Source organism: Microplitis mediator, chromosome 5 (genome assembly GCF_029852145.1).
Source record: "Microplitis mediator isolate UGA2020A chromosome 5, iyMicMedi2.1, whole genome shotgun sequence".
Classification (NCBI taxonomy): Eukaryota; Metazoa; Arthropoda; class Insecta; order Hymenoptera; family Braconidae; genus Microplitis; species Microplitis mediator.
Genome location: NC_079973.1, coordinates 19,682,782 through 19,693,720, shown reverse-complemented (window position 1 = coordinate 19,693,720; position 10,939 = coordinate 19,682,782). Strand labels below are relative to the sequence as shown.

Here is a 10,939-nt window from a genome sequence, read left to right as displayed (position 1 = left end):
ATAAAAAAACACGTTTACTTCCTCTAATTAATGCTTTTAATACAATAGATAACATTTCCGATCAAATTAAAATTCTCTATTTTTTTTTTTTTGCAATTTAATATTTTTTTACAAATAATTACTAATAAGGCAACCCTGATAAGGATTCGATGAGGATATACTGGTAAAGACCTGATAAGAAAATCCTGATAAGGACCTCATGGGTCTTAAGCGTTACATTCATATCAGTTCCTCGTCAGGATACCCTGATCTGGACCTCATTTGAAATAAGGTTAACCTGATAAAGACTTCGTCAGGCCCTTATGAAAAATTTTAGTTGGGGTAAGACGTCCCAATCCTCGTGGTTACCACCCTTGCCTACGTCTCGGGTAGGCAATTCCCTCCCTTGATGCCTAATATACTGTTATATCTAAATATCACATATATTTAAATATAATTTAATTATTAATGATACAAAGATAATCTAATTATCTTTTCATTTTGGCTGGTAGACGATATTTTACATAATTTTCAAAAAAATAATATTTTTTATTTTCTTATCATCAGAACTCAAAGTTACTATACATATTATATGTACTTTAAGAAATTATACTTCGATCAAAAGATTATGAAACGAATACTTATGTTAAAATTATATCACAAAAATATAAAGACGATTAAGTGCTTAGAAAACTATAAAAATCGAATTAAATAAATCTTTATTTCTTTTTATCAGTAAAACTATTACACGCGGTACAATATTCAAGGTGACATTCAACTAAATCCAAATTGATAATATCTTTTACTTTTTATTAGATAGTAATTATGTGTATCATTAATAATTAAGATCATTATACTTCGTTGAGAATATTGTTTTTTCAGTATATTGAAGATATTGATAAAATTAACATCGATTATTGAACTAGAGAATATTTTCAAGTAAGCAGTTGTCAATATTTTTTTTTTTGCTGTTAACTAAAAAGTGTAGAGAATATATTTTACGGAATCGTTGACTTATTACAAATTATATAATTTATAATTAAAATCTCAGAGGTTATTATTTTTATGTCCGTACTTTCTTAAAATGAACCAGTGAAATCCACTGATTCACCAGTGGATATCACTGGTGAATCAGTGGATTTCACTGGTTCATTTTTAGAGAGTAGTCAGTATAAAGATCAATTAGTTAATATGATTCAGTTTAATTTAAATTTTAATTTTAAACGATTTTTAAATCAATATAAGATTCTACACGGAGAGAAATTTATGGTAACAATTACAATATATTATGGGAATGGTTTCTATAATGCATGGGAACCGGTTTTTTTGAAATGTCGATTTTAGGAACGGCACCCATATATATTATAGTTATCATTACTGTAATATTATAGTAACCGTTACTATAATGTTATGGTAATGGTTACCATATATTATGATAATGGTTACTATAATATTATGGTAACGATTACCATAATATATGATAACCATTACCATAATATTATAGTAACGTTTACCATAGTATAATGGGAACGATGACCATAGTATTATAGTAATCATTACCATAATTCTTTCACATGCGATATGGGAACTTTTCCCAGAAAGTATGGGCCTATATCCCATAAATCCAAGTAGTCATTACTATAACGGTATGGGATGATATTTCATAAACGTATTAGGAACGGTTACCATGAATTTCTATCTGTGTAGTATTTTAAAAATAAACATCTGAGCGGAAACTTTTTGTTTTGTTATTTTTCAAAATCATGAAAATATTAACATCTAATTAATTAATAATTTTAGAGGAGAAGAAATGAATAATTTTAAAACTATTAAATAACATTGTTTTAAATTTTAGTTTTATTAGTAATTATTAATCAGCAAAAATTTAGTGATTTTACTCCCCCCCCGTCTCTCCACTTTAAATTGCTAAAAAATATTTTGCGCTTAGAAAATTTTAAAGCCGTTAAATTTTGTAATCGTTCCGAGAAGAAATCGTTTTCACTTTATGAAATCATGTTTTATTTTTACTGTCGTTATCATATTAGATTTTGATAATAGAGTCGTATAAACATATTTTTTATTATTTCAAATAACTAAATAGCTGGTAAAGAACGTTTACTAACATTTGTACGGATATTTTTTTATATCGGAACAATTTTTCAAGTCACGATTTTATATCTTGTAAACATGTTTATTAGCAATAAACATGAAGTCAAATTGATAAAAACTGAGTTTATAATTTTTTATAGGATATATAATAAATATAAATCGTTTACATCAGTACAGTTAATAACAAATCGTAAAAATGATGAGTAAGTAGAATATACAAATCTCCCGTTTTTTCTTTATTTCCAAACTATCGATAGCAATAATTTTCCTTACGTTGAGATAATTTTTTGAAAAAATTTTCCCTACAGTTCAGAATTAACCTCAGCCAAAAACAAAATACAAAAAAAATCAAAAACTAATTAATTTTGTATTATTTTCTATTCTTTTTTGTTTAAAAATTACTCGAAATTGAGTATTTTTTACTTCGTAACCGAACAATTATTAGAAATAAACAAGTAATTATGCGTCTTGCCTCTAGTTTACTAACAATCATTGAGTAAAATTTACTACATAATTTTCTCCGTGTAGAAATTTATTTATAATCATTTTCATTAAATAGTTAACAGGATGAATGCAAGTATAATTATTCTAATATTTTTCGGAATTTTGACTTCCTCATTTGCCGTTGATCTTGAGGAACCAGAGTTTTTTGAAATTACTGAATGCGTTGATCATGGATTCTTCGTGAGTATTAATCAATTACAATTTAAACATTATGCAAATTATTGTTTTAAAATTATCGGATTCACATAGGGGAGGGTGGGGCAGAGCGGCCCCTCTAAGCCAGTTATTACTTTTTGTGTCTTTCAACCATCAGATCACTGTACTTTTGTCCTATTTCGAACAAATTTATGAAAATTTCGAAGATATTCTGAAAAAAAAATTTTTTTGTGGGGCAGAGAGAGTCCCCCCCCCCCTCCAAAAAGTGATAAAAAAATTTTTTTTTTTTTTTTAAATTGTTTTGATTATTAAGAATGTATTTCTTTCTCTTGACAACTATTTTTGGTTTTATGTTACTCAAAAAAAAATTTTTAAGGTGTAATAAATCGTTCACCCTCGATTAGCTTAATGACTAATTGTTATTTAATAAAAAAAAAAAACAATTCTATATTTCTTATTTGTCACACGGAAAAAAATGATTGACAATAATTGTAGTTCAACTTCTAATTATTTATGTTACGTCCAATAACTAATGTCGTTTCAATCAGTAAAATTATGATTTTAATGTTTAAACTGTTATAATTAACAGTTAATCGTTGAAATATACTGCTTGACTATTTAAAATTACTACTTAAACCTTAAAAAAATACAAGACGTCAAAAAAATGCATCTGTTATTAATTTCTTACGTTCTACTCAGTAAAATTTACTGAGATTCGGTCTAGGCGCGCTTTTGACGAGAATCTCAGTAATATTTACTAATATTTTTTTGCCGTGCATTATTTTGAACCCAAAAAACGTGTTTTTTAATTTTTTAGATTATGGATAGTTTCACTTTATTTCAAAAATTTATCAACTAAAAAAAAAATTTTTATTTTTGAATATTTTTAGTGACCAAATTCGCCTCAGACATAGAGAAACGGCCGATAAATATGAAAAAATAATTTTTTCAGAAGTTTCGGCTGGTCCATTTTGCTCCAGGTGTTATACGTAGGGCTCGACCTCCCACCCTCCCCTATCTTGAAATACTACAATAATTAAATTTAATGTATCTTAAAATTTCACCAAAAAAAATAAAATTGATATTGAAATAATTTTAATAGTGTAATCCTCATCTTGAAAAATCATGTTGTACTGAAAATACCAACTGCGAAATATTAGAATGGCCGGATCAATATTATTGTGTAGGCAATGGTATGAAGATAAACAATTAGTTGTTATTATTATTATACTGATTATTGATTGCTTATGAAAAATTTTAGTATCCTTACAAATGCCTTGTCAATACAACGCTGATTGCAACGCAATAAATGCAATTTGTTCTGAACATAAATGTGTTTGCAGAGATAATTACACACCATTAAACGATACAGCATGTGGACCACTCATAGGCGGATATTGTCATTCAGATGATGACTGCGTACCTGACAACTCTTTTTGTGAAAATAAAATGTGTCAATGCAGGTTTGGATTCACATTATTGTCTAATCGTGAATGCACCCGATGTGAGTATTAAAATATATTTAATTATGAATAGGGGAGAGGGGGACAAAACGCGGTACCCCTAAAATTTTACAAAACACTTTTTTTTATTTTTAAATGTTTTTCAAACATTCCAAAATCACTTTTGTAAATATAATTGAGCATCGTTTTGAATTTTTTTTTAACTGTTTTCGAAAAATTTCGTTTTTGTAAAAAAATTGTATGGAATCAATTTGATTTTTTTTCTTATCAATTTACAATAAAAGAACTCTCAGTGTTAAATTACTACGTCAGGTGTATTTCAACATTCAACTAGAAAATCAGTTTATAGTTTTGAAATTTGATTAACTTTTTATGATTTTTTAATCGTTTATTTTAAGCAATATATAATTGCTTTTTTAAAAATATCTTGTTTAAAATTAAAATAAACTTTAATCATTGACTATTAAGTTCATAATAAATAGTGATTGACAAAAAAAAAAAAAAAAATCTGGGCATCGGTTGGCCTTGCGGGCCAGTCCCAAAACTTCCCGCGGTTTTCGAGCTCAAAAAGCTCGAAAACATCAGTGTGAACACATTTTCGAGCTCGTCGAGCTCGAAAATGCTTTTGCATGCAATTGTTTTTTTATGTTCCTGAAGATCGGAACGTTTTCCGTGCAACGAAAATGAAAAAAATTTATATAATTTTACTTCAGAAGTAAATGGGGTAGGCTGCAATTTTCGGCTGACGTACGAAACATTTCAGAAATCTAGATCCAATAGATTATTTTTACTTTTCATTTCGATTTTTTGATTTTAGTTTCAGGAAAAACGTTCCTATCTTCAGGTACATGTTTTTTTTTATCATTCATGCGATATAAGTGCTATCTTGGCGCACGCTCTTTTGTTCGCCAAATAACTTTTTGCCCATTCAACTTTCCACGACATTTGTGTGCGTTATACGATTATCTGCGTGCGACAAGTAAATTATCGTATAACCCACCAAAATGTCGCGGCAACAGTTGAATCAGCAAAAAGTTACTTGGTGAACAAAACAGCGAAACTAAAATAGTACTCATATCGCTCACTTCGTTCGTGCGCTCAACTTTGCTCCCGTGAGCGATCGACAACTTACCGCACTAGTTGTACAGTATACTATTATGAGCCTTTTAAGCTCTAACAAGTTACGTTTTATCTTAAAGAATCGCTCTTTTTACAGTGTACACAAAAAGTGTAATGTGCCCGTCTACTGCCATGTATTTTAATTGTGACTTTGATTCCAGCCTCTCATATTTAAAATTAAAGAGATTTCACTGTATAAATTTTATGTAATTTAAAATTTTACTGGATTTGAATATTTTTAGCTTACTTAGGAGTATCATGTGACAGTGATCAAGATTGTTATGATATAAACCGAGCAATGTGCGACGAAAATAAAAAATGTGTTTGTAAAATGAATAGTATTGCAATAGGCCAAAATGAAATGTGTACGTCGCTCATAGAAGGGTTTTGCAGTAGTGATTCTGATTGCCTTCCTTTAAATTCTGCTTGTGTTGATAATAAATGTCAATGCAAACACATATTTTCTGCTGTATCTAATCGCGAATGTAAACTATGTGAGTTAAAATATATTTAAAATAATTGATGTATTCAAGATAATTAATTATATTTAAAATGATATTGTTTTAGCTTACTTCGGACAACGTTGTGACAATGATCAAGATTGTAATGATATAAATCGTGCAATATGTTCTAAAGATAAAAAATGTGTTTGTCGCGAAAATCATATTTCTTTGGATAATGCAACATGTGCGCCTTTATTAGGCGGATATTGCTGGACAAAGGAAGAATGTGTACCCGATAATTCTATTTGTGTATTTGACAAATGTCAGTGTAAACTGCACTTTGAGAGTAAATCTAATGATCAATGTGTACGAAGTTAGTAAGGGAAAATAAACAGAAAAAAAACATTAGTCTCCCTGGGTCAAAAATAAAACTTGATTTGCCAAGTCGAAATACATTAAGTTTTCGCCTCGTTTCAGGCTTAACTGGCTTACTTAGTCACGATTTATAACGAAAAGTCAAAATTGACTTATGGTTTAGACTTATTTAGCTTAAGGAGGGTCTATAGTAATTTTTGTACAAGCTTTTCTCTCAAAGAAAATCTTTAAACGCACAATTGAGAACGAGGATCGATGCATTACTCTATAATCTAGCAATCTACGTTTTCATTTTTTAAAAATGTTCACTTGTTTAAGAGAAAAACGTGGACAAAGTTTCCATTGACTGCGCTACTGAAACAAGCATACACTGTAAAAAATCACCGGGGTGTCCAAGCGGTGTAGGTGTTAAAATCGGTGGTGTTAATTTTCAACACCGAAAGCGGTGTGAAAACAACGCCGCCACCGGTGTAAATATTCTGTACCGGTGTTAAAAAACATATCCTGGTGTTAAAATAACGCCACCACCGGTGTAGATATTCTTTACCGGTGTTAAAATATTTTACTGTGTGAATATTTTTACTTATTCGATCACTATATACACTAAGAGAAAAAAGTGTATATTTCCAAGTAAAATTTCTTGATTTAAGTATTATTTTACTTAAATAGTGCCAAGTAAATATTTTCTTAATTTTAGTAAAAATGCATTGTCTGTAGAAATTTATGAGTAGATTCAAACAATTGTTATAAAGATAAGAAATATTATACTTCGATGTAGAAAATTTTTTCTTGTTTTCAGTATTATGAGTTAAGTAAACATGGTTACTTGAATTTAATTTTTTTTTCTCTCAGTGTACTTGTTAATAAATCATATTTTTTATTAATTTTCATAAAGAACTGACATTTTTTATGTTTTATAATCTTTAAAGTTAAAACTCCAAGTGGATGCAGTTTACCCCGCTTTTACATCGGTATTACTCCGCTTTTACACCGGTTACCCTGCTTTTGCACCGATTTAATACCGGTATTTTAACACCACCGAATTACGCCTCCTACACCGGTGTAATTTCATTTTAACACCGGGCGGAGTTAAAATGAGTTTATTTTTAACACCGCTCTTTTTACAGTGTAGTACCGTTCGTCGACTTGAATGTGACAGAGAAAAGAGTCCTCTCAAATTTTAAGACGAAAAAGTCAAAATCAAGTCGAAATTGACTTGATTTAGACTCATTTTGGTTTAAATTATAAGGCAAAAAATTCAAAACTAAGATGAAACGTGAAAAAAAAATTAACATAAAAAAATACTGCTTACTTTTGACTTGGTTGATCAAGTCTAAGGTAAGGTGAATACCGTACAGAATGACTGTCGTGCTCAAAGTAAAGACGAATGAGTTCAAACTAAGAAAAGCTCTAAAAGTTGACAAAAATTAAATTTAAGTCAAAAAAGTCGAGATCTTATCAAAAAATCGTCGATAAATCGATAACTTCAAAAGAAAATAAGTTGAATCGATGAGCCTGAATAAAGTTTTATTTTTGACCCGAGTCGAACTAATTATTAATGGAATAGAAATTGATATCTGGGTTGATTATTTGTATTTTAGAGATCTTAGGTCGGTATTGTAAAAATAATGAAGCTTGCGAAAAAATCCAACATGCAAAATGCTCTGAGGATTATCGTTGTATTTGTAAACGAAATCATTTTGCAATCGACGATACGATATGTGGATCATTATTAAATGGATTTTGTATGGGGAGTGAAGAATGTTCAGTAAATAATTCTATTTGTGCTGAAGAAAAATGTCAGTGCAAAGTAGGATTTGTTCGAGAATCAAAATTTAAATGCGTGCCGGGTAAATGAATTGGAAAAATACCAAATTATTCGCAGTTTCATTATTAAATCACATGTTGATCAATTTTTTTATTTATGATTTAAGCTGTCTTGAACAAGAAATGTGAAACCGAAGCTGATTGCAAAGACATTTGGAGATCAGAATGTTCAAATGATAAAGTGTGTGTTTGTAAAGCAAATCACACGGTAGTAGACGGCTTACGATGTGCACCACTAATTGGGGAATTTTGTCTTGACGCTGAAGATTGTGCGCCTTATAATTCTGTATGTTTTAAATCTAGATGTGAATGTCAATCTGGTTTTGTAACTCAATCCAATACTGAATGTGTACCACGTAAGCAGATTTTTTGAAACATAACGATTATTATCTCATGCAATTACTTTTTAATATGTTTTAAAAAATAAAATTTTGAAGTGTTTTTTTTTAATAAAAATGAGTAAAGTAGCCTGCAATTGTTATTATAGCACAGTTGGGGAAGTTTTGCGAAATGGACATTGATTGTAGTGGGATAAGGCACTCAAAATGTTCAAGCAATAGCATTTGCATCTGTAGAGAACATAACATTGCAGTAAACAATACGAGCTGCCAGCCGATTTTAGGCAGTTTCTGTTGGAAAAATGAAAAATGCGCGCCAGATAATTCTATTTGTATTGACAACGAGTGTCAATGCAAACCTTCTTTCACACCTGAGTCTAGTACCGATTGCGTGAAATGTAATTATTATTCAAAAAAATATCTTGCATTATGAACACGTGTGAAAAAAAATCGTTCCAAAAAAGTTCGACATGTGGAACTTCTAAACTTGATACAGATTAGAACTTCAAGTGAAACTTTTTTTTAAATTTGGTAATTTTTATAATAAAAAAAAAGGCGAATTTTGGAACAAAACGAACATCTTTAGAACATATTTTTACTACATTTTACCCTGGTTCCGAAAAAGTTTAAAAACCTCAAATTTTGAACTTTTTATGAAAATTTTTCGATTCTTATGAGACTATTGGTTTCTAATAAGAACTTCATATAAAGTCTTAGATAACCTTTTTTTCTTTTCTATTAAATTACAAAAGTTCAAAAAAAGTTCCACTCGAAGTTCTAATCTGTCTCAAGTTTAGAAGTTCCACGCATCGAGTTTTTTGGGGATTTTTTTTTGGAACGAATTTTTTTACACGGGAATTTGTAAAAAAAAAAAATATTAGTTCTCATTTACCATTAAATATATTTTAATTCCAGTACCCTTAGGGAAATCATGTTACCAAGATGGAGATTGCAATGTCCTGAGTCTCTTAAAATGTTCTGAAAATAATAAATGCGTTTGCAAATCAGGATACGTTGAAAAAAATCAATCAGAATGTAAACCACTTTTGAATGGAATGTGTTTTAGTGATAAAGACTGCGTACCTAGAAATTCAGAATGTGTTGACGATAAATGTAGATGCAAAATAGATTTTTTATCCACGTTAAATGATCAATGTATACCAGGTACTTTCATATACAGAATAAAATTGTACAATTGTACAATTAATTGATATATAAAGAAAAAAATTGTCACACAACTAATAAGTATTGATGTCTAAAGGAGTTTAATTGATTTTATTTTCAGTTGAACCACCTAAGCCCTGTCGTATCAATCGCGACTGTAAAGAGATCCGACATGCAAGATGCAACAAATACAATATATGTGAATGTGCTATTCATTATGAACAAAAAAACAGAACATGTATGCCATTATTAGGTCAATTATGTATGAGAAAAGATATATGTTTTCCTGATCACTCTGAGTGCGTTAATAATCTATGCAAATGCAAGCAAGACTTTAAGGCACAGTCTAATGATCTGTGTTTACCCGTTTAATATTTGTCTTCAAAATTTTAATTAGAATTAATAACAAAAAATAAATTGATTATTTTTCACTAAAAAATTTTTGATTTTACCCTGATAGACAGGCTGCGGCGGTTACCTGATCGTTGATCCAAAGACGATTGATCCCCGACAATTGATCCTTGCGATAATTGATCCACCGATAAAATATACTCACACACATATAAATGTGAAAAATTACGCCCTTTTTTCACTAATTTTGTGTGCGTGTAACATAAAAAATATACTCACACACAAATTTTTCACATTTATATGTGTGTGAGTATATTTTATCGGCGGATCAATCGTCGCAAAGATCAATTGTCGGGATCAGTTGTCTTTGGGTCATCGGTCGTGTCACCGGCTGCGGCAGTAAGCTAGCGACAATCTACTGCAGCAACTTGTGGTCAAGTTAACCGCAAAAGTTGGCATTCCATTAGTTGACGGAAAGTAGCCTTCAATTTTCTCGACAGTTACAAAAGCTGAAAATTGTCATCAACTTGATTGCAACAGATTGACACCAACAGTTACAAAAGTTGAAAGTTGTCAACAACTTGTCATCAAGTTAGTCGCAAATAATGTACACCAACTTTCTGATCAGAAAGTCTCACTATCAGGGTGTATATAATTAAAAATACCGGGACTACCCTGATAGCAAGACTTTCTGGTCAGAAAGTTGGTGTACATTATTTGCGACTAACTTGATGACAAGTTGTCGACAACTTTCAACTTTTGTAACTGTTGACTAAAAGTTGTTACCAACTTTCCCAGAAGGTTGACGACAAATTACTGCCGTAACCTGCCGACAACTTTCTGAGAAAATTTAAAGCAACTTTCCGTCAACCAATGGATGCCAACTTTTGTCATCAACTTTCTCAGAAAGTTGACATCAACTTACAGAAATGCCAATTTTTACGCCCAACTTGGCGACAAACTGCTGCAGAAAGTTGTCAACAGCTTGATGTCAAGTTGGCTATCAGGGTACTAGTTTTTTAGTTGTTGATAATAATCTCATGAGTTGGAAACACAGAAGGTGATGTAACCGTCATTTGATTCGTTACCCAACGATCATACATCCGATGGA

General features: G+C 30.4%; 1 protein-coding gene across 1 annotated transcript; it reads left to right on the top strand.

Annotated features, from left to right (window-relative positions):
- The first annotated feature begins 5,533 nt into the window (after positions 1-5,533).
- Positions 5,534-8,485, top strand: LOC130667351 (rh5-interacting protein-like). Its single transcript, XM_057468864.1, has 4 exons — positions 5,534-5,824; positions 5,898-6,146; positions 7,750-7,998; positions 8,083-8,485. Exons 1-4 carry the CDS (start codon positions 5,629-5,631, stop codon positions 8,346-8,348), a joined length of 960 nt encoding a protein of 319 aa, XP_057324847.1. The 5' UTR covers positions 5,534-5,628; the 3' UTR covers positions 8,349-8,485.
- Positions 8,486-10,939: the final 2,454 nt, after the last annotated feature.

Excerpts from the sequence above, each read along its gene's own strand:
- LOC130667351 (XM_057468864.1), top strand. The coding sequence starts at position 5,629 with ATGTGCGACGAAAATAAAAAATGTGTTTGTAAAATGAATAGTATTGCA. Across the intron at positions 5,825-5,897 it reads TAATCGCGAATGTAAACTAT|CTTACTTCGGACAACGTTGT; the intron begins GTGAGTTAAAAT and ends ATATTGTTTTAG. Across the intron at positions 7,999-8,082 it reads AAAATTTAAATGCGTGCCGG|CTGTCTTGAACAAGAAATGT; the intron begins GTAAATGAATTG and ends TTATGATTTAAG.